Consider the following 27,990-nt stretch of genomic DNA (forward strand, 5'->3'; position numbering starts at 1 on the left):
ATGAATCCGCCCCTCTCTGTTTTTATCCAATCGTAACCGCTCTTACATTGCTCCTCCTTTGCCGCCAAATCGCAACTCCCTTTTGAGTTTTCCTTCTGCACGAAAGGCAGCCACGTCTCTTGTGTCTAGAAGTGGCCCAAAACAGGTAAGTTGTTGTCGTTTACCAATTATATTTTTGGTGCCTTTACCAGTGAAATCAAACTCTCGTATTGGTTTCGTATCCATCAATGGCGTCTGTACAAATCACACTAACACCATCGCTAAATGATCTACGTATCTTGTATTTCGTCGACCATCTTGGTGTGTGTATACTGTAATATGTCGTGTTACCGTTTGGCTCACTGACTGGCCACAGTGCGACAACTGTACTACTTATAAAACAAAGTATTTCGAAGAACACAGTAGTGGAATACTAGAACAACATTTTATTTCTCAAGGTAAACGAAGAGAAACCGGTTAAATTAGTTCGTCGTCTAGAGCTCCAGATATTTGAATTTTCCATCTCTTATACTAGTGATCAAAACTAAAACTAGAAAGCTAACAATGAGCGTTAACACAATTAGATGTCGGTGAGTGGCAGAATGTGTCAATACCATTTTAATTTTATGGATGCCCAACAAGTTGAGTAAATATCCTGGTGGTTTGGCTCTTACTACACAGCCAACGCAAATAATAATCTTTATTTGATGAAGTGGCTAGATAAACACGAAGAAGGTATTCCCCTTGTATTGGATAACTGCAGATTTTAGAGTGCGTAATTTTACATAATTAGCCAAAAATCTTGTATTAACCTTTCTCAAATATTATTGGCATGTATCAATTAAGGAAGGTGTCTACCGAAACTGACTGTAATTGCTAAAGCCGAGCAGTCCAATGGATTCTTGAAACCATAATCTTTGAGTTGGAAAAGCAGTTGGAGTGATGAACAACTATGAATTGAAGTCATTGTTTGGTGAGTATAAGCATGTTTACAGACTTGGATTGTGAATGGTCTCTGAGCTAGTGAACAAACTAACCAAAGTTACTTGCAATGGAGCATTTTGATTGGAGTCTTGAGCAATATGAAGAGGTCACAAAGATGAATCAAGATATCTATTGTTCTAGACCAGGGGTGTCAAACATACGGCCCGTCTGGTGGTTTGGTACGGCCCGGGGAAGAAAGCTGCATTGTATAAAAAAAATATGAATTTTCTTTAAAATTTGTAGTTCTTGTATTATCCGCTAGGGGGCGCAGTGTTTTAGTACGTGCAGACAACATGAAAGCAACACTGCGGCGGAACTAGGACCACCTTGACCTGGTAAAATTGAACGTCTGTACAGCGTCTATTGGCGACAATTGCATTATCTACTTTTCCGTTTGCCTCGCACCCTCATCAGCAAAATGTCTTTGTCAAAAAGGAGAAAAGTAGACACAGAGTGTCGGACTTTTCAAGAAAAATGGACATGTTCTTATATGTTCACGGAGGTGAATGGGAAACCCGTGTGCCTGGTGTGTCAGCAGCAAGTTTCGGTGCTTAAAGAATACAATATTCGGCGCCATTACAAAACTCAGCATGGTGAAAAATACAACAGTTTGCATGGAGAATTGAGAAAACAGAAGGTAAATGAAATGATGGCGCGTCTGAAGAAACAGCAATCTGTTTTCACCCGGAGCCGAGAAGCCAGTGATGCTGCGGTGAAAGCCAGCTACCTAATTGCAAGCCAAATAGCAATGGCATCAAAGCCGTACAGTGATGGAGAGTTCATCAAAAACTGCTTGCTGACGGCTGCTGAAATTGTGTGTCCTGAGAAGCGACATGCTTTCGCCAATATAAGCTTGACATGAAATACCGTGGCAGACGGGATTTCGGAACTCTCTGCAGATTTGGACCACCAGCTAAAACGCAAAGTGGGGTCATTTGTGGCATTTTCTGTTGCGATTGATGAGAGTACTGATATCACGGACGTCGCTCAACTGGCCATATTCATTCGTGGAGTTGACAAGATTTTGAATGTCACAGAGGAGTTTCTCGAGCTGGTGCCGATGATCGACCCCACAACAGCTGAGGACATTTTCAGCTCCGTCGTTGGAGCGCTGGACAGAGTCGGAGCGGACTGGTCACGCGCCGTAAGCCTGACTACTGACGGTGCGCCGTCAATGATCTGTAAAAAGGCAGGTGTTGTGACAAAGTTCAGAGATAAAGTACAAGCCGCAAATGGGGGAGGTAATTTTTGGACATTTCATTGCATTTTGCATCAGGAGGCATTATGCAGCAAATCGCTAAGAATGGATCACGTCATGGAGGTGGTTGTCCGAACTGTTAATTTCATCCGAGCCAGAGGTCTCAATCATTGTCAATTTGACAGCTTTCTCAGTGACTGTAACATTATCCATCTTCTTCTTCTTCTTCTTCTTTTCCTTTCGGCTTGTCCCGTTAGGGGTCGCCACAGCGTGTCATCTTTTGCCATCTTAGCCTATCTCCTGCATCTTCCTCTCTAACCCCAACTGCCCTCATGTCTTCCCTCACCACATCCATAAACCTTCTCTTTGGTCTTCCTCTCGCTCTTTTGCCTGGGAGCTCCATCCTCAGCATCCTTCTACCAATATACTCACTCTCTCGCCTCTGAACATGTCCAAACCATCGAAGTCTGCTCTCTCGAATCTTGTCTCCAAAACATCCAGCTTTGGCTGTCCCTCTAATGAGCTCATTTCTAATCCTATCCAACCTGGTCACTCCGAGCAAGAACCTCAACATCTTCATTTCTGCCACCTCCAGTTCAGATTCCTGTTGTTTCTTCAGTGCCACTGTCTCTAATCCGTACATCATGGCCGGCCTCACCACTGTTTTGTAAACTTTGCCCTTCATCCTAGCAGACACTCTTCTGTCACATAACACACCAGACACCTTTCGCCAGCTGTTCCAACCTGCTTGGACCCGTTTCTTCACTTCCTGACCACACTCTCCATTGCTCTGTATTGTGGACCCCAAGTATTTGAAGTCGTCCACCCTCGTTATCTCTTCTCCCTGTAGCCTCACTCTTCCCCCTCCACTTTTCTCATTCACGCACAGATATTCGGTTTTACTTCGGCTAATCTTCATTCCTCTCCTTTCCAGTGCATGTCTCCATCTTTCCAATTGTTCCTCTGCGTGCTCCCTGCTTTCACTGCATATGACAATATAATCTGCGAACATCATGGTCCAAGGGGATTCCAGTCTAACCTCATCTGTCAGCCTATCCATTACCACTGCAAACAGGAAGGGGCTCAGAGCTGATCCCTGATGCAGTCCCACCTCCACCTTAAATTCCTCTGTCACACCTAAGGCACACCTCACCATTGTTCTGCTGCCATCATGCATGTCCTGTACTATTTTAACATACTTCTCTGCCACACCAGACTTACGCATGCAGTACCACAGTTCCTCTCTTGGTACTCTGTCATAGGCTTTCTCTAGATCCACAAAGACACAATGTAGCTCCTTCTGACCTTCTCTGTACTTTTCCACCAGCATCCTCAAGGCAAATAATGCATCTGTGGTACTCTTTCTAGGCATGAAACCATACTGTTGCTCGCAGATTCTTACTTCTGACCTGAGTCTAGCCTCCACTACTCTTTCCCATAACTTCATTGTGTGGCTCATCAACTTTATTCCTCTATAGTTCCCACAGCTCTGAACATCCCCTTTGTTCTTAAAAATGGGAACTAGAACACTTTTCCTCCATTCTTCAGGCATCTTTTCGCCCGCTAGTATTCTGTTGAATAAGTTGGTCAAAAACTCCACAGCCATCTCTCCAAATTGCTTCCATACCTCTACCGGTATGTCATCAGGACCAACTGCCTTCCCATTTTTCATCCTTTGTAATGCCTTTCTGACTTCCCCCTTAGTAATCATTTCCACTTCCTGGTCCTTCACTCTTGCCTCTTCAACTCTTCCTTCTCTCTCATTTTCTTCATTCATCTGTAACATTATCCATGGTGTGCCTTATCACACGAACGTACGATGGTTAAGCAGAGGTGCTGTGCTAAAGCGCTTCTTTGATTTACGTGATGAAATCGGACAATTCATGGAGAAAAAAGGTAAACCTGTTAAGGAATTACAGTGCCATCTGTGGCTGCAGGACCTTGCGTTTATGGTTGACATCACTGAGCACTTGAATATTCTTAACAAAATGTTGCAGGGACCCTAAAAAATCGTAACACAGTATTATGACAGCATACGTGCATTCAAGTTAAAGCTCGGGTTATGGGAGACGCAGGTGGCAAGCGGTGACGCTGCTCATTTTCCCTGTTTAAAAGATATGTGCGCAGCAAGCGTTAATTCTGACGTGAAACGGTACAAAGAGAAGATTTCAGGCCTGTTGATGGAGTTCGAGAAAAGATTTCAGGTTTTTAGCGAACTCGAAACAGATTTTGCAGTTTTTCGCTCACCATTCACAGTCAAGGCTTCTGATTTGCCCGTTGCCATGCAACTTGAAATCATTGATTTGCAGTGTGATGTAGAACTGAAGGACAGATTTGCCTCTGTAAGCTTGGACACATTTTACAAGTACCTCCTACCAGGCTATCCCGCATTGACAGCACTAGCTGCTAAAACATTGTCCATGTTTGGGACAACCTACCTTTGTGAGCAAGTTTTCTCACTAATGAACATTAATAAAACAAAGCTGCGCTCAAAGCTCACACATAAGCATTTGAATGAGATTCTGAAATTGGCTGCTTCTCAGGACATGATGCCTCATATTGATGCACTTGTGCAGGATAAACGATGTCAAGTTTCAAGGGCAAATTCCAAGCAAGACGAATAATTGCTGTGAAAGTTATTCTTTTGTTCAAATTGCTTTCCAGATGTTGAAAAACAGTGTTTTTAAGTTCCACAAGGCTGGTACTAAATGTTTTTGGAACATTGTTACTATTTCTGTGATCAGTTTTATGTACAACACACTTAAATATATGTTTAACTGTGTAAAAGTGTTGTTAAAATTGCACATACTTTATTTATGTTCTTATGTTATTCTCTTGTTCATATTGTAAAAGGAAAATTCTGTTAATAAACATTTTGATAATTTACTCATTCTTTGCACTAATTATTAGTATTAGTGACTAATACAAAGGAAAAAAGTGGGCTTATTGTTAGTTCTATGTAATTTTGCAATGAGTTTACTGGTCCGGCCCGCTTGATCTCAAATTAAGCTGTATTCGGCCCGCAGACCAAAGGGAGTTTGACACCCCTGTTCTAGACTCTGGAATCCAGAGTGACAATTGCACAAAGATAGGACTCTGATTAGGTTATTGTATTCACTCATCATGCCCAATGACCACTGTACCTGTTGGACCTCTTCCAGAATATGTGTTTTTGTTCATCTGTCTTTTTACCTGTTTATTTTTTTGTGTTGTTTCGTAGATTGCAACATTTCATTAGTTTTAAACATTGGGAATGGAAATAAAACCAGAGGTGTACAAAATTTAAGGTTGAATCTTCAAAACATTCATATTAGGTTAATTCAAAACTAACAGTCTTTTGATATACTGTAAATGTGAGTTTCAAGCAAACTAGTTTTTGCTTGACGTTATGTACCCTCTGATCAGAGAGTGACTAGTCCAAGGCGTCCCCTGCCTCTCAGCCAAAATCAGCCGAGAAAGGCCCCAGCACAGGCGTGGCACTGACAAGTATACAGTATGTAGTATAGAAAGTGCATGTATGGGTGGTTTGGTTCAGGGAACTGAAGAATATTTAACTCAACATTCATGTTATCTTTCTTTAATGAAAGAATTGATTCTTCCTTCATACATCCATTTTCTGAGCCTCTTATCCTGACAAGGGTCATGGGAGTGCTGGAGCCAATTCCAGCTGTCACCGGGCAGGAGGCAGGGTACACCCTGATCTGGTTGCCAGCCAATTGCAGAACGGTGATTCTTAAAAAATAAATAAATAAATTTTATATATATATATATATAATTTTGTATTTGTGTATTATTTTGTAATTGTGTATTTACAACATATTTCCATGAAATTGTCCTCAATTCCCAGTTAACACCCATAAATTCTGTGTCAAACTTGAAATACAGTCAACTTTGTCTATTTGCGGTTTAAATCAGATGATTTTTTTAAATCTTGTTTTACACCTCCCACACCCTCCCTACTCTAGTCGTTTTTTTTTTTGTGCTCAGGCAAAAGCAATAAAGGTATTACTTTGGTACGATTTTGTTCCATCTTGGTGCTGAGGAGCTACGGTGGTGTGAGTTGAGGACTTTGAGTTAGACAAAAATCACTGCTTTGCTGCAAGTTTTCCCCTGTGACTTGCTAATTTTCACCTGCTTAACTCCATCCATCCATTTTCCAAGCCTCTTATCCTGACGAGGGTCACGGGAGTGCTGGTGCCAATCCCAACTATCATCAGGCAGGAGGCAGAGTACACCCTGAACTGGTTGCCAGCCAATTACAGTCCACATGGAGACAGACAACAATCACGCTCACAATCACACCTACAGGCAATAGAGAGTGTCCAATTAATGTTTTTTTTGGGGGGGGGTATGTAGGAGTAAACCGGAGTGGCCAGAGAAAACCCACGCAGGTACAGGGAGACATACAAACTCCTCCCAGGCGGGGCTGGGCTTGAAACCCGGTCCTCGGAACTTTCAGGCGTACACTTTACAGCTACTTCACCGTGCTGCCCCTGCTTAACTGCCTATGTAAATTTACCAGAAACTTTCTACCCCTTTGAAACATTACTTCACTGTATTTTGTGTTTCAGTGTGACTGCGAAAGTTGCCTAACATGGGGATCCCTGGGCTTCTGCAGTTCATCAAAGATGCAGGGGAGCCCATCAATGTGAAGAAATACAAAGGCCAGACGGTGGCAGTAGACACCTACTGTTGGCTTCATAAAGGAGCATTTTCATGTGCTGAAAAGCTTGCGAAGGGAGAACTGACTGATCAGTGTGTGCATTACAAAATTTGTTTTTATCGTAATATTCTGTATTTATTATTATCTGTGTGAATTGAGGCTTGCAACCCCACCACTAATTTTGTTATTTGTATGTGCCTACTTCTAGGTATGTATGGTACTGCATGAAATATGTGGACATGCTGTTTTCCTTTAATGTGAAACCAATTCTAGTATTTGACGGACGCAATCTACCTTCAAAACGACAAGTGGAAAAGGCTCGCAGAGAGTGAGTTTTAACCTTACAAATGCTGAATGAATGTAGAATATGTACGTACAGGATCACAGACTTTTTGCTTTTGGTTAATCTCAGTTAATATTACCACATATTACCTTAAATAATTTAGGTGGAATTTGTGGATTTCAGATTTATGATATAGATGACTTGGTGAAGATATGGTCTCAGCTCTTTTGAAATAACACATCAACAAAAGTCTAAATGTAAAATCAGAATATTAAAAATAGTTTGCACTATTCATTCAACATCTATTGTCACAATTAAGTATAAATACTAAAATCGTGATTTTTGTCGGAGTCTACAAACAAACATAGTCTGCCTGAAATTTGGGCCGGATGCCCAAGCTACCTGGGATGCCTCCCTGGTGGTGAGGTGTTCGGGCCCACCCGGAGGAGACCCTGGGGCCGGGCCAGGAGACGCTTGGAGAGAATATTTGCTTGGGAACGCAATGGGGTCCCACTGTAATAATTGAGAGGGATGTATGGGCATCCCTACTAAAACTACTGGCCCTGTGACCCCGACTTCGGATAAACGGAGAAAAATGGATAGATGGATGGAAATTTGGGTAACTTTAATTGTACACAAAGCTGATTTACTGTACTTGCAGGAAGTGTCTTACTCTTTTGTATGTTGCAGATATGGCAACAGGTGGAGACGAAGAGAATTCACATTCTTCCTATGTTGCTAGCATAGATGAATGAACAAAGACTTATTTAGAATTATTGTACTTTTTTGATAAATTAAGTGAAAATTGATTATTTTCTGTCGCATCCCTGATGATCTCTCATGGCACACTAGTATGCCATGCCACCCTGATTTCGGAATTGTAACAATTGGTGATGTACAACATTATCTCGATGAGGTCTCTCTCACATTGGCGGGGGGTAAATCCCATCTGTGCATTGGAAAAAACAGCCATCAGGTTTTTATCCATATTTGGACGAAGCACAATTCTGGTTTGAGCAGCTCTGACTCTGTCCATTTTTTAACTTGTGTCACCAGACCCATGCAGGGTAAATCCATCCTAAATTTCCCATTATATGAATGTGAGTGTTAATGGTTACATGTCTAAATGGTTGTTTGGTGACCATTCCTAGATGTATACCCTCTATTACCTTGCAGGCCTTTGTAAAATAGGATCTATTGAGTTGGTGAGTATATTAAAACTGTGTGTACAATACATACATTAACTGTGCATCATGTTTATTCTTGTCCACTCCAGGCGTCGAGAAGCCAACCTTCAAAAAGGCCGGCAGCTGTTACGAGATGGCAAACTTTCTGAGGCCCGAGACTGTTTTACCCGATGTGTCAACATCACCCCAGCCATGGCTCATAACCTGATTAAGGTGAACCAACTCTCTTGTTTTCCCTTCTTTGGACGAATTTGTCCTCAGTGCATGAATTTTATTTTTTTTTTAAACTTGGTGTAATTGCAAAAAAAAGATTTTGCAGTCTCATCTAGTGGATTTCTTTTAAAATTTGCTGTACATATCCCACTTGAAAAAGAGAGCTTGAATACCAAGAAACAATGAGATAGGATCATGAAAGTAAGTACTGTAATTTCTCGAGTATAATGTGCACCCACAAAGTTGACAAAAAAAAAATCAGGAAAAACCTTCTACCAATGTACAATCCGCACCACTAATTTGCTGCTATCCGTATGATCAAAATATTAGGAATCATCTGTATTTCTATTTTCCTAGTTTTGTTCTTTTGTTTGTACTTGTATTTAATATGAGAATTGTGTATCTTACGTGCTGACTTTGTTTATTTGATTGCTTTTTCTTTTTTGACTATCTGCAGCCTGTTGGGTAGCACAATATTGTGCAACCTGTCGGCCGGTCTCAAGCCCGAATAAATGCAAAGGGTTGCGTCAGGAAGGGCATCTGGGGTAAAACTGTGCCAAACATACATGAGCGGTCATAATACGAATATCTATGCTAAATTTCTATTTTGTATTTTTAATGCTTGTACTTGTATTGTTTTACAAAAAGTCATCATTAAATATAGTCATTGTGCATGTGCTGATGTAGCAGTTATATAATCTCAGGACAGGACACGCTTGTCCTGGTCCCTGCAATTGTCAGAACAGAATCCCTAAACCAACTAAAATAAATGCTCAATGACAGGGTTACAGGTGATAGGGGTGTGGTTCTTCAAGGCACCAGGCGCAGCGAACTAGCTCCACATTAATATGCTCTAACCTCTTTGTTCTGGTCAGAACCTGAGTTGGGGCATTCTGGATTGGCTGCAGCTGTTTATTGCTCTTTTTGGGGAGCCTAGTGAGAAGACCAATACACTAACTACGTCTAGTTGAAATAAAAGCCTAGAGGAGTTTGTGGTCTTCTTGACACTTATCACACTGGATATGTCCTTCAGATGGTAATAGGGGGTTTTAGTAATTGATTTGATATGGCTAGAGTTTGGATGTTCTCCCCGTACTTGTGTGTCTTTTTTTTTTTCCTCCCACATCCCAAAAACATTCATTATTTGGAGATTCTAAATTGGCCCGAGGTGTGATTGTGAGTGTGACTGCTGTCCGTGTCCAATAGCCCCGCGATTGGCTGGTAACTAGTTCAAGGTGTACCCCATCTCCTGCCCGATGATAGCTGGGATACGCTCTAGCTCTCCAACTTGTGAGGATAAGCAACTCAAAAAGTCGATGGATTGCATATGACTGTTGAAAATCAGGTCAGAATCTATCGGAACGCCAAGGTTTCAGACTTACAGTTAAGAAAACAAGTATTTGAACACCCTGCTATATTAAAAGTTCTCCCACTTAGAAATCACGGAGGGGTCTGAAATTGTCATAATTGGTGCATGTCCACTGTGAGAGCGATTAATTTAAAAAGAAAAATCCAGAAATCACAATGTATGATTTTTTTTTTTTTTTTTTTTAATGATTTGTGTGATACAGCTGCAAATTAGTATTTGAACACCTGTCTATAAGCTAGAATTCTGACCCTCAAAGATCTGTTAGTACGCCTTTAGTGGTGCACCTTTACTCCATGTATTATCCTGAATCAGATGCACCTATGTGAGGTCGTTAGCTGCATAAAGACACCTGTCCACCCCATACAATCAGTAAGACTCAAACTTGTAACATAGCCGAGACCAAAGAGCTGTCCAAAGACACCAGAGACAAAATTGTACAACTCTGCATGCTGGAAAGGGCTATGGAGAAATTGCCAAGCAGCTTGGTGAAAAAAGGTCCACTGTTGAAGCAATCCTTATAAAATGGAAGGAGCTAAACATGACGGAAATTCACAATCTGAGTGGAGACCCATGCGGTTTCAATTATCCCTAGAAAAGTGAGGAGCCCAGGACTACACATCAGGACTTGGTCAATGATCTGAAAAGAGCTGGGACCACCGTTTCCAAGGTGAACTGTTGGCAGTACACTAAGACCTCATGGTTTGAAATCATGCATGGCACGGAAGGTTCCCCTGCTTAAACCAGTACACGACAAGGCCCGTCTTAAGTTTGCCAATGACCATTTGGATGATACAGTGGAGTCATGGGAGAAAGTTTGGTTGTCAGATGAAACCAAAATGAAACTTTTTGGTCATAATCCCACTAACTGTGTTTGGAGGAAGATGAATGGAAGGACACCATCAATACTGTGAAGCATAGGGGTGGTAGCATCATGCTCTGGTAGTGATTTTCTGCACATGGGACAGAACGACTGCACTGTATTAAGGAGAGGATGACCGGGGCCATGTATTGTGAGAGTTTGGGGAAGAACCTCTTTCCCTCAGTCATTGCATTGAAGATGGGTCATGACTGGGTCTTTCAACATGACAGTGACCCGAAGCACACAGCCAGAAAAACCGACGAGTGGCTCCGTAAGAAGCATATCAAGGTTCTGGCGTGGCCTGGCCAGTTTCCAGACCTAAACCCAATGGAAAATCTTTGGAGGGAGCTAAAACTTAGTGTTTCTCAGCAACAGCCCAGAAACCTGTGTAGGCGTGGGCCAAAATCCCTCCTGCAGTGTGTGGAAACCTGGTGAACAACTACAAGAAACATTTGACCTCTGTAATTGTAAACAAAGGCTCCTGTACCAAATATTAACATTGTTTTTATTTGCAGCTCTTTTACAGAAATAAATTGTTAAAAAAATTATACATTGTGATTTCTAGATTTTTCTTTTCAGATTCTCTCTCACAGTGGACATGCACCTAGGATGAAAATTTCAGACCGCTCCATGATTTCTAAGTGGGAGAACTTACAATATAGCAGGGTGTTCAAATACCTATTTTCTTCACTGTAGATTTGGGTTTTTAAAGGTAGTGAATCCAGGAATTTACGAACAGCTATCCTCTTTTATTTATTGCCAAAAACAATTACCTCAGTTTTATTGTCATTTAGTCGTAGAAAATTTTTGCTCATCCACTTATCTGCTTTAGACATTGACACAACATCTCAATTGAGCTATCGTCATCTGGTAACACTGCTAAATATAACTGCCTTCTGGATAGCTATCATTGTGTAAGGTTCTGAAAATTTTGACCCAAGGGTAAAGTCAATTAATGATTTGCTAAAAACAATGTTTATCAGTTTGAATATTAAATATATTGTCTTTGTTATGTATTCAATTAAATATAGGTTGCACATGATTTGCAGATCATTGTGTTCTGTTTTATTTTTAATGCAACATCCCAACTTCTTCAGAATTTGGGGTTGTAGATTATGGAGGATCTATACTTTTACCTTTTTAAAAAACATGTTCAGATCTAGATCACTCTAATTGTACCTAATTTCCATATCCATCAGTAAATCTTGCCAAACCTAACTGACTCATCATCACACCATCCATGCCAAAGTGTGGATTATTCCAGCATCCGGTTATCCCCAAGATTTGTAAATCTATACAGTTGACCCTCGCTATTTGGAGGGGCTAGCGACTAGTCACTAGTAGCTTATGGATCGACAGCCATTGTCATTGTATTGAAGGTTTTTTTTTACTTTTTAAAAATTTGAAACCCCAAAAATTCTTGAATTAGCGGGGAGAAAATGGTAATCAGTGTTTTCAAGGGTTGAAAACAAAAAAGAAACAATGCATACATACATACAAAATTAGAAGGAATAATTTAATTGGTGAATCATGGCTGCCAAGCTACAAAGACATGAAGGGGTCCACTAGACATAGAAATACATAGCTGTGACAGTACATGAACAAAACACAAAAGGTTTCCACTCAACCAACCTCTTTTAAAAACTGATGCGATCAACAGACATTTTGCAATACTCAGTGTTTGATAATATTTCTACTAGGTGTTCATTTCAAGCAGTACGGTGAATGACTGATTCACACATCTACCACTTGCTCTGAGGTTGTGGGTTCAAATTTGGGTTCTGGCCTGAATGTGGATGGTTGTTTGTCTGTATGTGCCCCTTGATTGCCTCACCTGAACTAAGATGGTACAGCTGAGCACGCTTGTGACTGTAGTGACAATAAGTGGTACGGAGGAAGGAAGGTTTGCAAGACTGACATTCATCCATCCATTCATTTTCAGAACAGTTTTTCACGAGCGTCACAGGGGTGCTGCAGCCTATCCCAGCTCTCATCAGGCAGGAGGCGGGGTACACACTGAAAGTGTTGCTAGTCAATGACAGGCCACATAGAGACAGACAACAGTCACACTCACATTAAGAGCAAGGGACAGTTTAGAGTCCCTAATGACTACATGTTTTTGGGATCTGGGAGGAATCCAGAGTGCTCGGAGAAAACCCACCTAGGCATAGGGAGAACATGCAAACTCCACACAGGCAGGGCCTGATTTGAACCCCAGCCTTCAGAACTGTGAGGCCAATGCTCTAGCCATCTGCGACACTGTGTTGCCTTGCAGATATTCATTCTTACATAAATAAAATGTACCATCAGTGTGACCTCTAGTGGAAATAAATGGCATTACCTCTGTTGAAGTTGCAGCTAATGTTTTAGAAAGTTTAACACTGGAAACATCATCTGTACGGTTGTATTTGGAAACCCTAACACAGTTCTGGTTTCATCTAAGAAACACGTTTTTGAGAGGGAAACAGAAACCTGGAAAAAAACACTTTACTGTTAAGTTTTATGCTAACCACTTTTCCCAAGATCTGGCCATCTTCTATTTCACATCCCAATTTTGAGTAGGGCCAATTAACAACATGTACAAACATTCTAATTTTATAACAGGTTTGTCAGTTCGATTCTATGGGTTGTAAATACATGATAATTCATGTCGGGCTTTAGCAACTATAGTACAGTAATGTGAGTCTTTAAGAAATAAAATTTTGGAGTGCTTGTGTGTGTTATTGTTCTAGGCTGCAAGGGCGAGGGAAGTAGACTGCATTGTGGCGCCATATGAAGCTGATGCTCAACTGGCCTTCCTGACCAAGTCTGGTTTGGCTCATGCAGTCATCACGGAAGACTCTGATCTTTTGGCATTTGGCTGTAAAAAGGTATCAATCATTTGATGAGAGCTGGATTCCCTGCCTCATCAATGACTGGAATCCGGTATGACTGTGTGAGCGCTCCCCCGTGCTACAGTCCCCTTGTGTTTTATGCGCATGCGCTACTAACAGGGGAACTCTGGGTACGTAGTAGACGGTCACTGGGAAATCCCCCCCTCTCATAGTTCCCCTTCTTCTACATAGAGCGAGCTAACATATGTTTCTATCCTAACCATAACTCTAACCTAACCTTAAAACAAAAGTATCCACATATCTGTACGTTCGCTGTGTTCGTCTTTGAGATGTCCATTGCGAACATTAACACTCGGCGCCAAGTTGTCGAATGGCACATCTTGAAGCATGGATGCAAATGTTTCAGACTGCCCGGAACTTTACAAAATACACGCGCATGCACATTAATATACACACCTGCGCATTGATCACAAGAAGACTTTTCAGCACCGGGAGAGCTCAGACCATCACACAGGTCGCAACATTAAGAGACTTCTTAAACAATCAAAGGAGATACTATACAACAGGTGTATCAGACAGTATGTCTTTACAAAGATAATAATAGTCAGTTATGATTGACACATTCATAAAGGTGTTAATTTGACCAATGCACCAAGTTGCAGCACCACTTTTTATCATAATGAGAGCTAAATTTGACGCAGCTAAATTAAGATTTTTTTTCTCAATGTGAGAAAATGCTCAATGCAAACCGCATCCAAAACTAATTGACATTATGTATGCCTCTTTGAGCAAAATCTCCAGCAAGTGAAAGACTGCAAGGGTATTGTTTTGACTGTCAACTACAAAATAGAATTCCATGAACCATGGTTAAGAGGTCACCCATGTACTTAGCAAGAAATCAATCCTAAAAAAGTCGCATTGATGGTCCCTTCCCATCATAATTCAGACATTATCTTTCATAACAATGCAGGTGATCCTAAAAATGGACAAGCAGGGTAATGGCCTGGAAATTGACCAGAGTAACCTGGGCCGGTGTCGTTCTTTGGGCAACATTTTCACAGAGGAGAAGTTTCGCTATATGTGCATACTTTCCGGCTGTGACTACCTAGCTTCTCTGCATGGTATCGGTCTGGGCAAAGCCTGCAAGCTGCTGAGACTGGCAAAAGACCCTGATATCCTCAAGGTATGATTTACGTTTCAAGCTTTTTTTATAGTGCACAATAACACCAAGGCGTCCCAATACAGTGCACAATGTTAGAAAAAAGTACAGATAGACACAGTATGTACATCAACAAGAGTACCCATGAACACACAATGCAGTTTACAACTACAATATTTGTGCATCACAAGGAGATATTGGGTGAAGCCATGACAATGAAGTGGAACCATTTACTGAGATTCAGATTCCCTTTCCATTCATTTTTTTTAGACTTTCCATGTGCGTTGAAATATAGTGTATGGAATGTCTCATTTCTAAACCAAATGATCTTATCTAAATGAAAATATATGTTCAACTGTACCATAAAATGCACAACCTTTTCGATGTTTTTACCAAAAAATATGTTTATGAATTAAAGTCCGCGAACTTTGACCTAGTATCCCGTGTCTGAAAAATGTGTGTGGCTGAGCTCTGACGTCACTACAGGTAAATACATCGTACTGCAGATAGTTTCTCGAACAAGCACAGGGAGAGCTATCGCACTGTACAATGAACGGCCTGGTAGTTACCTACCTATTTACGGAATACACGGCGTTTGCACAGTTTAAAAAAAAAAAAAAAAAAAAGACAGAAAACTTTGTATATACATTCAGGATGTTGAAGCCTTTACTATCTATCAGTTTATAACTAACTAAACCAAATAAGAACTTCACAAATGCTTACCAGTCTTTGTTTCCAACACGAGGCATATCCTGCTGCCTGCGTGCTCGGCACCTTCTTGGCCAGCCATTTCGTCTCCATTCGAACGTGTGTGCTGTCTAACTGGCTCAAATTAATAACCTTTAATGGCTTTATAAAGCTTGTATTCTTCACCATCTTTGTTGGACCCTTCTGAATAGTGTTCATTGCTCGAAATATCGGAAAATTCATCGGCATTCTTACAATGTATTACAATGCTCGACATTGTTCTGACGTCACGTTCCTACTCTGTTGTTTCCGCTTCGTTTTCGTCTTTTTCCGGAAAACCCACGAATGTGTGATCAGTTTTTGCCGATAATCAAAAAATAAAAATGTTTCCTTCATAATGGAGTTCAGATTCAAATTTTGGATAAAAAAAACTACAATATTACCTAAAAGGTGCATTGAGGACCTTCCATTCACTTTAAGTAGTGATGATAAGAAAAAACAAGTTAAACCAGGCCAGAATGCTATCAAGTACAATCAATGAGATGTAGACCAATAATGGAGGAGGGCAGGGGGTGCTGAAGGAAACCCCCCCCCCCCTCCTCGCAAACCACTGGAGTTGTAGTGAAAATTTTATTAATACATGTCTGGTTCAGGGGGTCCTCTGTTGACTACAATCTTGCCATCTAAGGCCTCGATGCTCAACCGTCATGCAATGAATTAGTCTGTGCAGTGGCCCAACAAAACGTCACGGTGCACAAGGAGGCACGATCCGTTAATCAACTTAACTTTGAGTGTTTTGGAATTTTCCATGCATCCATCCATCCATTCATCCATTTTCTTACTAATCATTTCCAAATCCTGGTGCTTCACACTTGCCTCTTCTACTCTTGCTTCTGTCATTTTCTTCATTCATCAACTTCTCAAAGTATTCTTTCCATCTATTTAGAACACTCCTGGTACCAGTCAACACATTTCCATCTGCATCCTTAATCAACCTTACCTGCTGCTCATCATTCCCATCTCTAGCCCTCTGTCTGGCCAACCTGTAGAGATCCTTTTCTCCTTCTTTCGTGTCTAACCTGGTGTACACTTCCTCATATGCCTCTTGTTGACTCTACCTTTGCCTTACGTTGCATCTCAATGTATTCCTTTCACCTCTCCTCAGTCCTTTCAGTGTCCCACTTCTTCTCTGTTAATCTTTTTCTTCCTATGACTTCCTGTATTTTGGGGTTCCAAGACCAAGTCTCCTTCCCCCGTTCCTACCAGAAGACACACCATGTACTCCCCTGCCTGTCTCTCTGATCACCTTGGCTGTAGTCGTCCCATCTTCCGGGCCACACGACATAGTTCCTTTCTCAGCTTCCACCACAGTTTTTTACTCTGCCTTTTGTCTTCTTAATCTTCCTACCCACAAAACCAGAGTCATCCTATACACTACCATCCTATACTGTCGAGCAACATTCCTCTACCACTACACACAGTCAGTAACCTCCTTCAGATTACATCGTCTACACAAAATATAATCCACCTCTGTGCTTCTTCCTCCGCTCTTGTAGGCCACTCTATGGTCCTGCCTCTTCTGGAAAGAAGTGTTCGCTACTGCCATTTTGACCATTTTTGCAAAGTCCACCACCATCTGTCCCTCATAGTTCCTTTCCTGGTTGCCATACTTACCCATCACTTCTTCATCGCCCCTATTTCCATCACCAACGTGTCCATTACAACCTGCACCAATTACAACCCTCTCTGTCTGGGATGCTCAGAACTACTTCATCTAGTTCCTTCCACGATTTCTCTTTCAACTCTAGGTCACATTCTACTTGTTATATATTCACACAAACACACATTCCTTTCACCTCCAAGACATTTTAGCCAGCTCCTCCTTTAAAATAACCCCTAATCCATTTCTTTTCCCAACTACTCCAAGGTAAAATAATTCAAACCCTGGCCCGAAACTTCTAGCATTACTACATTTCCACCTGCTCTCTTGGATGCACAATATATCAACCTTTCTCCTAATTATCATGTCAACCAACTCCTGAGCTTTTCCTGTCATTGTCCCAACATTCAAAGTCCCTACACTTAGTTGTAGGGTCTGTGCATTCATCTTGTTCTTCTGGTGACAAATCCACTTTCCTCCTCTTCTTTGTCTTCGACCCACAGTCGCTGAATTTCCACTGACGCCCTGCAGGGTAATTGTGCCGGGGGCAGGCGTTGTTAACCTGGGCCAAAACCGATCCAGTATGGTATTCTTTAGATGAACACTCATATTTGCTTGGCACAGTTTTACGCCGGATGCCCTTCCTGACGCAACCCTATGAAACTCAGAGAAAACCTACACTGGCACAGGGGGACCACATACAAACTCCATACAGGCAGGGCCTGGATTTGAACCCTGGCACTCAGAACAGTGAGGAAGATGTTTTCGTCCACCGTTCCTATGACTTTAAAACATATTTAACATAATTACTGATTCACGACAGTGTTATTAATAGCCCAGGGGTGTCAAACATACGGCCCACGTGCCGGATCTGGCCCGGTTTAATCGTTTCAAGTGATTTAATCCGGCCCGTGAGATGATTTAGTAAAGTATAAAATGATAGCATGAACATTGACACAAAAATATAATTTTTCAGCCCCGGTGTGTGCATGTTCTCCGCATGCCTGCGTGAGTTTTCTCCCGGCACTCCGATTTCCTCCCACATCCCAAAATCATGCAACATTAATTGGACACTCTAAATTGCCCGAGGTGTGATTGTGAGTGCGACTATTTGTCTCTATGTGCCCTGTGATTGGCTGGCAACCAGTTCAGGTTGTGCTTTACCTCCTGCCCATTTACAGCTGGGATTGGCTCCAGTATTCCCCATGACCCTTGTGAGGATAAGCAGGAAAGAAAATGGATGGATTGATGGAACGGAACTTTGTTGTAGATTGATCACCCACTATAGGGTTAGGGTTGGCCTTTTTCATTGTGCTATTTGTTTTTTTGATGTCAGGTGATCAAGAAGATGGGCCAATACTTAAAGATGGATATAGAAGTCCCTAAGGAGTACATCGAAGGATTTGTCAGAGCCAATCGAACCTTCCTTTACCAGCTGGTGTTTGATCCTGTCAAGAGGAAGATTGTACCCCTCAACCCGTATGAAGAGGACATCAACCCTGCCACCCTCAGCTATGCTGGAGTGTATCCTACACAGCCCCATTTGTAAATGACATTTTTATGGCATTTGGAAACTACTAATATACCTTAACTTTGTTGGATGTAGTCCTGTAGGAGATGACAAAGCCTTTCAGATGGCCTTAGGAAACCTTGACATTAACACAATGGAGAAGATCGATGACTTTAAGCCAGACAAACCAAAGACAGAGGTAACCATCGCAAAGCTTTCTGTACATTTTAGGTAGAACTTGACAAGGCCAGATATTGCTGTATTTGATGTATGCATTCAGTCGGAAGATCCAGGTTTCGCCATTAAGAATTAAATACCTACATGAGTGCAGCACGACAGCAACACTTCATTTCAACACAAATGGGCATGTGGTTTTACTTGACACCCCGATGCCAGATCATTACCTTTGACACAAGACAGTGAGAAAGAGAAACAGTACCAGTTTCGACAACCATTATAAAAGAGGCTTCCATTGAAGAAAGATTTTTATAAAATGACCTACTTCATCAAGAAAAACTCCCCAATTTCTACCCAGGCATTAACACACCGCAGTTGCAGCTGGAATAAAAGCAGAGTCGCCAATCCCACCGGGCTCAGTATTTGGAGCCAAAGCACAAAGGCATCATCTACTGTACCAGCCCAGATTGCTGCCTTCCCTGACAGGCCTCCATCCAGTAGGGGGAAGGAGAGAGTCATCAGCTTGGCTCGGGCCAGGCTTCCCTTCAAAACTGTGCAAGTGAAGAGACCACGAGAAGGTGAGACAGTCACCAATCCATTCATTTCCTGAGACACTCATCCTCACAAGCCTATCACAGCTATCTTCGGGCAGAAAGTGGGGTACACCCTGAGTTGGTTGCCACCCAATTACAGGGCACATTTAAAGAAAGACCAATTTGCACTCACATTCACATCTATGGGTAATTTAGTCTTTCATTAATTAACCTACCATGCATGTTCTTGGGTTGTGGGAGGAAACCAGAGAGACGGGAGAAAACTGATGTAGGCTCGGGGAGAGCATGCAAACTTCACACAAGCAGAGCTGGGATTTGAGCCCCAGTCTTCCGAACTGTGAGGCAGACATTCTCACCAGTTGTCTGCCTGAGACGTGAAGCGGAAATACATCATGGCAGTAAATTGTACAACCTGAACATATACTGAGAAATATATGTACTATCCAACAAGTGGCATTAGTAAGTAAGAATTAGTGGCGGTTGACTAATTGGCCCTTCCGCCTCACAGTTCGGAGGACCCAGGTTCAAATCCGTCCTCCCCAATGTGGAGTTTGCATGTTTTTCCGATGATTGTGTGGGTTTTCACCAGGTACTCTAGTTTCCTCCCAAAAAAAATCCATGATAGGTCTAAATTAAATTACAATTATGATTAATTAGGCGGCATGGTGGACACTGGTTAGAGCATTGGCCTCACAGTTCTGAAAACCAGGGTTCGGATCCTGGCCATGCCTGTGTGACGTTTGCATGTTCTCACCGTGTCTGCGTGGGCTATCTCCAGGCATGCCGGTTTTCTCCCACGCCCCAAAAACATGCACCAATCGGTGTGATTGCGAAATCTGGCTGTCTCTCTTTGCGCCCTGCGATTGGCTGGCAACTAGTTCAGGGTGTACCCTGCTTTCTACCCAATGATGGCTGGAATATGTTCCAGCACTCCCACGATCCTCGTGAGGATAGGTGGCTCAGAAGATGGATGGATTATTAATACAGTGATGAAAGTCCTCCGGATTTGCCCGGAATTCTGGATTTTTAAATTTTCATGAAAATTGCCCTGGAAAATTGAGGGGAAATTGCCTAAAATTAATACGGTTATTAATAGACAACATTGAACGAACATGCGTTTGAGTTTGTTGTTTTGCTTTCACGAGCGTAGCCATGTTGAGGCACTAACACTAGTAACAGTAACGCCCCTCCCCTCGCATTCTCTCAAGACGTCGCCTATTTTGTGTGGTCTTGACATTGATTTACGTGTTTCTTTCATAAATGTTAACTAAACGAGCCTGCTCCAAAACATCCGGTCTCTACCCGGAAACAGGAAATGCAAGTTAACTGTACTGAGCATGTACGGAGCATGTACGAAAGCGCATTTTCAGAATGACTACAATACCAAAATCATAAATGTTCTATTTTTGTGAAACCTGAATAAAATTTGAAATTCTTCAGTCATATTTTATGAAAATTCAAATCCATTGTGGCGGCGGTGTTTTATACATTTGCACAGGGTACTCTACTCTGGCCTTCTCTCACTTTGTTTTTATGTACTGTGTATTCTGTGTTATGAAAATTGGCTGGGATAGGCTCCAGCTCACCCATGACCCAGAACAGGATAAAAGTTAGAAAATGGATGGATCTTATTACTATATAGTACAGCAGTGGTTTCCAACCTTTATTGAGTCTTGGTACATACCTTACTTTAATGACAAAAATCTTACAGCACACCAACAAACAAGAATCACAAAAAGTGGATAAACAAGTCAATTAATTCACTTTCTATCATCATATGGAAAAGCATTTGATATTTCCATCTGTCTTTATATGCCCCTGGCATAGCTAGAGATATGGACAAAGATCTACATTATTTGTTTTAAATCATAAATATTTTGACTAAATAAGGGAAATTTCATCATTTCCTGCGCCACACCAGATAAGCTCTCACAGCACACTAATGTGCCACGGCACACCGGTTGGGAATCACTGCAATAGGATTCCCACATGTCCTGAATAACCTGGAAAATTAGTTAACATTTTTCCAGCCGTTGAAAACACATGGAAAATGACAAAAAAAGTTAAATGTCCTGGAAAAGCTTGAGTCGTCCTGCAAAATAATTTTTCCTCCCTCTGCTTCTCTCTCCCTTGTGGGTGAACACAAATGGATTTAACATTTTATACATGTATGTTTTCAGCTGCCTTCAAAGGAAGACTCTCCCCAAAATTAATATGTACAACCATGACGACAGGCTGCAGATTAACAGGTTGTCTTACTGGGCCACGTTTCACTCAGTATTTTGTTTGCTCCATTGTCCGACGACAGAAATAGAAAATACGTGAATGAGAAAAACTTCATTAGGAGTTGAAATATTTCAATAGAGCTGTGTGCACAGCGAGCAGAGCTCTGAGTTTTCATGAAGTTTTTAGCTAGCTACTTTGCACACAGTGAAGAGGCATACCCCTGAGGTGAGGAAAGAGGGTTAAGTTATTTTGTGGAGAAAGTACGAGAGAAAGAGGGAGAGGAATAAACATTGAAGCACTCTGGTTAAATGTACAAAATATAAGGTACGGTTGTACAAAATAATGCTTTGCCAAAGCTTGGGGAGAGGGGGGATGGGGGTTACTCGTCTATGTTGTGATAACTTGACTCGCACTGTAGCAGCTGAAAATCTCCTAGAAAAGTCCTGGAAAATAATTTCAAGAAAAGAGTTGGAACCCTGTTAAACTGCAATTATACCTTTTTCTCACTGCCACAGACACTCTATCAGATCAGGATGTTCTACAGCAGTACTCCAGTGTGAAGCGATCCAAGTCAGACCAGCAACCAGAAAGGTTGATGTTAATACCAGTCAATCAGCCACGGTCATACAACTGCTTTGCTACACTCCTGCAGAGGAGGAACCAGGATGTCGATGAAGGCAAGGCTATTACCAGCAGGTGCTTGATTAATCTTTATCTTGAACATCAGGAAGACGAGATTCATGTAATGTGGGAGCAAATATATATTTATATTGGCAGTATGTCTTGTTAGTGTTTGTCTTCAATAAAACTATTAAAATCACAATTTTTCTATAAAAGTAATGATTCTGTTGACCACCCTATTTACTTAATAGGGATTTAGATTTTTGATATAATCATGCAGCAAGATTAAATCTGATGCTTTCTTTCACTTATAGATTCTTCAGCAATTCCAGTTCAGATGCCAGCAGTGTGAAGGAATCTGCTCAAGTGGGTTTCGGTCATAGTGTGGAGTCAAACGCAACATCAAGCCCGATTGAGCACACATCCGAACCCTGTGTCCGAACCAATTATGATGATGGTTCAGAAGGTCCAGAAGTCTCATCTGTGGAAACACCCAGTCTGCCTCCTTTTCCAAATACCTTTTCCCCAAGTTCAGGCAGTCAGGGTCTAAGGTTGTTTGACTGGTCAGACAGTTCATCCTTTACTGATCGATCACAGAAACCCAAGTCTAGTTCACACCTCGATGTCCTGCAGCAGTTCCAGTACAAGAAGGATAGTCTCTCCTTATCCACCAAGACCTCCATTGACGCAAAACCCAAAGGGGAGGACAAACCTGCAGGCTCTCCACACTCCCAAGACAGTGGCTACTTTTGTCAATCCGAGCCTTCCCTTGTTTCTTTATACAAAGATGAAACACCCTCCTGTGGATCCAACCCCTACCATTCTGTGCCTGTAAGTTTTTTTGCTATTAGGCTGTATTTCCACATACTATATGTTATTAGCTGAGTTGTCTGACATGTTGAAATTTATTCCACATTCTCTCGGGAAATTGATTCAAAAGTGAATTCTGAGTCAGGACAGAGTCCCAAACATTCAAAAGATGCCAGTAATAAATTTGGGATGTTGCAGTTAAAGGTGGTTTTTTTTTTTTTTTTTTACAATTATACCTCTACTGCAGTGATACACAACCTTTAATGCACCAAGGAAGATATTGTCAGGTTTAAAAGGCTTGACTCTCTATTAAAAGAAGCCGAACAGATGAGGCTTCAAAGGGAGCGACAGGACTTCTCCCTGCTTCCAACCAACTCCAACTCGTGTCCTCCTTACTTCCCTGTAAAGGCCCCGTCACATCATGACGTTCTGATCAGCGTTCTATAGCGTTTGAGGAAACGTTGGTAAACGCCCATGGTCGCCAGAAGATCGTTGTTTGAACGGTAGTGAACATCAATGATCGCTGGGAATCGGCGGAGAACGCCGGTCCGTAAAAAAAGTTTTGGACACGCACAAAAGTTTTCACCGAGACCAACGTTCATCAACGTTTATTTTTAAACTCTATAGAACGCTGACCAGAACGTCATGGTGTGACGGGACCTTAACACTTGCCATCAATCTTTCTACCAACCTGCTGCATACTTAAACTGCCATTTAAGCCATGCTATTTTTCTTTTTTTTCCCATTTCTTTAAGAAACATCATGCTGCCCTGTAAACATTAGTTCATAAAGTTTACATCCCCTCTAGGACAGACTTACTATTCCCGCTCAGCATTATGCTTTCCTACGTTTGTCCCTCGGAGACAACTTGTCCTTTTTAGGACCTAAGTCTTTATCCACTACATTGAGTACTTCACCGGAACAAAGACTTCTGTTAGCATCATTAGGTTTCCATCCATGACCTATGATTCCACAAGTACGTAATGGCATTCACCCACTCACACATTTATGGATCCTTATAAATACCCTCTTTAAAGGTGGAGTAACATTAAAACCTCCTCCTGGCGGAGTAGCCTTGAAACCTCTTCCTGGCGGAGTAGCCTTGAAACCTCCTCCTGGCGGAGTAGCCTTGAAACCTCCTCCTGGCGGAGTAGCCTTGAAACCTCCTTCTGGCGGGGTAGCCTTCACTTACCTGTTCACCCGTTGTCTGGACACCAGTTGTTTGTGATCCCGTCAACCTTCGTCCGCCAAGGGGAGATTGGACTCTGGCACCGGCCTGGCCACGAATTCACGTCCCACCAGGGCTTTTCTTCAAGAACGGCTAAATGCTCCTGGCTGTCGACAGACTTTGGTGTGTCTTCTCCCTCCTTGATGGGTGGTGGTGTGTTGGAGATCTGGCTCAAAGGACCAAATATCAGGTTTAAAAAGCTTGACTCTCTAATAAAAGAAGGCGAACAGACAAGGCTTCAAGTTTTACTTGCTGCAAGGGGAGCGACAGGACTTCTCCCTGCTTCCAACCAACTCCAACTTGTGTCCCCTTGCAGCTTCTTTTTATTCACATAAATCACATGAGTGTATGTGTGTCTGTGACTGTTTGATTGACTACATCTGTCTGATTGATGACATCTGTTTTCAAGACAATGAGTTCAAAGATAGAAGTTAGGTGGTGATGTGAAACCAACTACAGTATGTATAAAATGAGAACATATGAATGATTTCTTTAACAGATATTTAACTTCTTTCAAAATTATTATATTTTAAAAAATCTCAAGGCACACCTACAAACTAAAATTCTACAAAAAAATTATCTACTTTCTGTGATCTTAATAGAAAAGTATTTATTTGTTCTGTCTGTCACTGCATCACTGACACAGATAGATGAGCAAATAAGTATTTTTTGTGAAGAATAATTTGAACAATTAAGTGAAATGTTATAATTTCCCATGGCATACCTGAAGAGTTCTAATGTGTCATGGCACACTGGTTGGGAATCACTGCTCCACTGGACATTTTACGAGAAAATAAGAATTGCATGGGCCTTTATTTCACTTCTAAATTTTCTTCCTTTTTGGAGTTAAACGAATTAAGATTTTTTTTGTCGTCAAACATGTGATTAAAGCAGGGATGAGAATTTTCCACGGATTTGTGGAATTCTGAGTTTTGTCAGCTGAAATTGTCATTTTTGTGAAACGTAAATCCGTTGAGGAAAATTTTGGGTGGGGGGGTACAGCATGAAGCAGTGCTAGGCTGTGATCAAGACCAGCCGCCAGCATCTATCGGCAATGCTCGTCGTGAAATTAGTCACAGCTGCGATAGCAGAAAACTGCATTGCTGTCTTTTTATGGCATTGCTATCTGTTTGCATTAAATTCGGTGTTTATAATAACGACAACATTCCGATTTCTGGCAGTATTTTGGCTGTATTTTCACTCAGTTAACATTTCATAGAGAAGCATTCTTTTTACTATGGCATAGTTATAACTTAGACATACGTATGCATATGTTATTGAGCGGTCTGCACGTTTGCCAATATGGCGAAAGTTTTGGAGCGAAAAGATCGTGCCAGGGAAATTGATAAAAACCACGGGGTAAAAAACAGTTTCAGATGGGCATGACTTGAAAAAAGTGTAACCGTGTAGATAGGAATGAAAACTGTATCAACATGTCTAGCCGAACACATACAAAAAGTGGACATTCCCGGCAAAGTGCTGTGCACTCTGTGTTCCGATAGGCGCAAAAAATATCCAGGGGCATATCCAAACCAGGAAACACAAAGGTAAGTTGGACGTAAATTTCTCAAATATTATATAATTGACAACTGTTAATACAATCTATCCAGGGCCAGTGCTACCTATCTGTAGCACTGTAGTTCACACATTTTATTGCTCACTTTTATATTTCAGGATCTCTCCCTCTCTCTTTTATATACAGTATATAAACAAATAATGTGCATTTATTTCTGAAGTATAACTTGTAAGTGCGGTAGCCTATTTGATGTAAATTTCACTCCGACTACATTTTTATGTCTGAAGTTTGGCAAAATTATTTTGGTTGTTTGGACCCATGTTTTAAGTTTTCTAACTATTATGATTGCCCTGTATTTACACTGTTAGAAGTAACCAGAGCTCACCATTCAACAGTGTGTTATATAAAAAAATTCGTGCCTAAAAGGGGGGGTGCACCCCCATTTAAACCCCCTCCAATTGGTCATTTTCATCCCCGTGAAACTGAAGTCGAAGTGGATTGGACTAGTTTTTAACTATTTATTACAGTGTAATGAAGAATACAGATGTGGATGGTTGATGATTGACTTGAGGCATATAGTCCGTGTTGATGTCTCTTCCTTCTCTCATGCGATCCGGAATCCGAGGGTCTGCCCTTTTCAGGGAAAACTCCATTCTTTCAGAAGCTCCTTATCAAATCAGTTCTTACCCGCTCTAAGTCTGAATGTTAACAGTATGTCTGTGGTCTACTCGCCTGACGTAGGGCATGCATTGTGGGTTTAGTTATCACTCAATGATGGCGTCTATATGTGCCCTGTGACTGACTGGCAACCAGTTCAGGGTGAAATCCCCCTTTTCGCTGGAGTTAGGTGGGATGAAGATGATTAAGAGGACTCATTGGTTCAACCTCTTTTTCTTACACCGGTGACGTAACCCATATTTGTCCACAAATCATAACAAACAAAGTGACAATAACGCATTAGTGAAGTTAGAATTAAAATATTTTCTAAAAACAACTAAGCATTCTTTTTATGCATTGTTTTCTTCCAGCTCTGTTCAAATGACTTAATTGCATACTTTTTGTAACCTTGAAATGAATTTTGGTACCATAGTAAACTGAGGATCTCCCCTATTGTTTATTTCAGGTGATAATCCTTTTGCAAGATGGGAAATTAGTTCTGGTTTAAAATTTTGGAGTTTGTATGTTTTCTTTGTGGTTGCCTGGGTTTTCTCTGGGTACTAAGGATTCCTCTCACATTCCAAAAAACAGCGTGTGAGGGAATGAAAGACTTAATCACAGGTGTCGATCTTTGGGCTGGCTTGCCACATTTTATCAGGAGTGGAAATGATTCTATCGGCAACCCGTGTATCACTGGTGAACTCCATGCTCCAAAAGGTTAAGGCAAGTTTGGAAAGTAATAGTGACCACACAAAATAATGGCACTTTGAGCCAAATATTTTCACTTGATGGAGTTTTCATTTTTCTTCCCAGTGGATATTTTAATGGCTGTTTTTGAGTTATTTTGAGGAGACAGTAAATTTACAGTTACACAAGCTGTATACTGATGACTTGTTCGTGTCATTTTCTTCAATCTTATACCATGATAAGATGTAATGAAATATTTTAAAAATTTGTGAACTCACTTTTGTGAGCAGTTGTATTATACCTCTGGTTTAGTGGTATCGAAGAGCCTGGACCTCCAAATCTGCACAAGATGTAGAAATTCTGTTTTGTCCTTGCATTTTGTACATGATTGTGTGGACTATAGATGATTTTTTTTTTTGTCTGTTTTTCCATTCCATTCCAGGTTGCAGGTTTATCAAAGCCCAAGTTCAGGAGTCTGGTTAAACCCACAAAGGTACAAGCATTGGGACCAGCAAGGGCAAGTGGATTGAGGAAGAAATCCTCCACAAATAATGAGAACAATCCTGGTTTCCAGGCAACCATCAGCAGTCTATGGAAGAATTACGGCTTCAAAAAGTAACATTTTAAAAGTAATTTGTGCATTTGAATGTAATTTATTGCTGTAGTCTTCAAAACTTCCCAGGTTTCAAAGCTGTTAAGTATTTTGTCTTTGAACCCAAATCTGATTGTGTATTTGAACCCTGCTGGAATGGAAACCAGATTGGACAAATGTTGACATTAACTGATTTTGATAATCATATCCATTTATGTAAACAAACTTGTATTTTGACACCAGGTCTGTGATGCTGATCTCACTGACCAGTTTAAGTTTCTGTTATCGTAAAGAGGAAAAAAAAAAAAGCAACTTCGTGTGTGTGGGTTTTTTTTTT

The 27,990-nt window shown here is 41.2% G+C and overlaps 1 protein-coding gene across 4 annotated transcripts; it reads left to right on the forward strand.

Annotated features, from left to right (window-relative positions):
- Positions 1-27,990, forward strand: exo1 (exonuclease 1). Of its 4 annotated transcripts, none has more exons than XM_061837882.1 (13): positions 1-145; positions 826-952; positions 6,733-6,916; positions 7,033-7,152; positions 8,384-8,507; positions 13,468-13,605; positions 14,540-14,752; positions 18,412-18,599; positions 18,682-18,784; positions 19,121-19,340; positions 22,058-22,238; positions 22,478-22,994; positions 27,504-27,989. In XM_061837882.1, the coding sequence occupies exons 3-13, from the start codon at positions 6,756-6,758 to the stop codon at positions 27,678-27,680; spliced, it is 2,142 nt and encodes a 713-aa protein (XP_061693866.1). In that variant the 5' UTR covers positions 1-145; positions 826-952; positions 6,733-6,755; the 3' UTR covers positions 27,681-27,989. The 4 variants fall into 4 exon arrangements, with proteins under 4 accessions (XP_061693866.1, XP_061693867.1, XP_061693868.1 ...); XM_061837883.1 differs by having other exon boundaries at positions 21-145; positions 830-952; XM_061837884.1 differs by lacking the exon at positions 826-952 and having other exon boundaries at positions 24-145.

The sequence above is a fragment of the Syngnathoides biaculeatus genome, chromosome 12, assembly GCF_019802595.1.
Source record: "Syngnathoides biaculeatus isolate LvHL_M chromosome 12, ASM1980259v1, whole genome shotgun sequence".
Classification (NCBI taxonomy): Eukaryota; Metazoa; Chordata; class Actinopteri; order Syngnathiformes; family Syngnathidae; genus Syngnathoides; species Syngnathoides biaculeatus.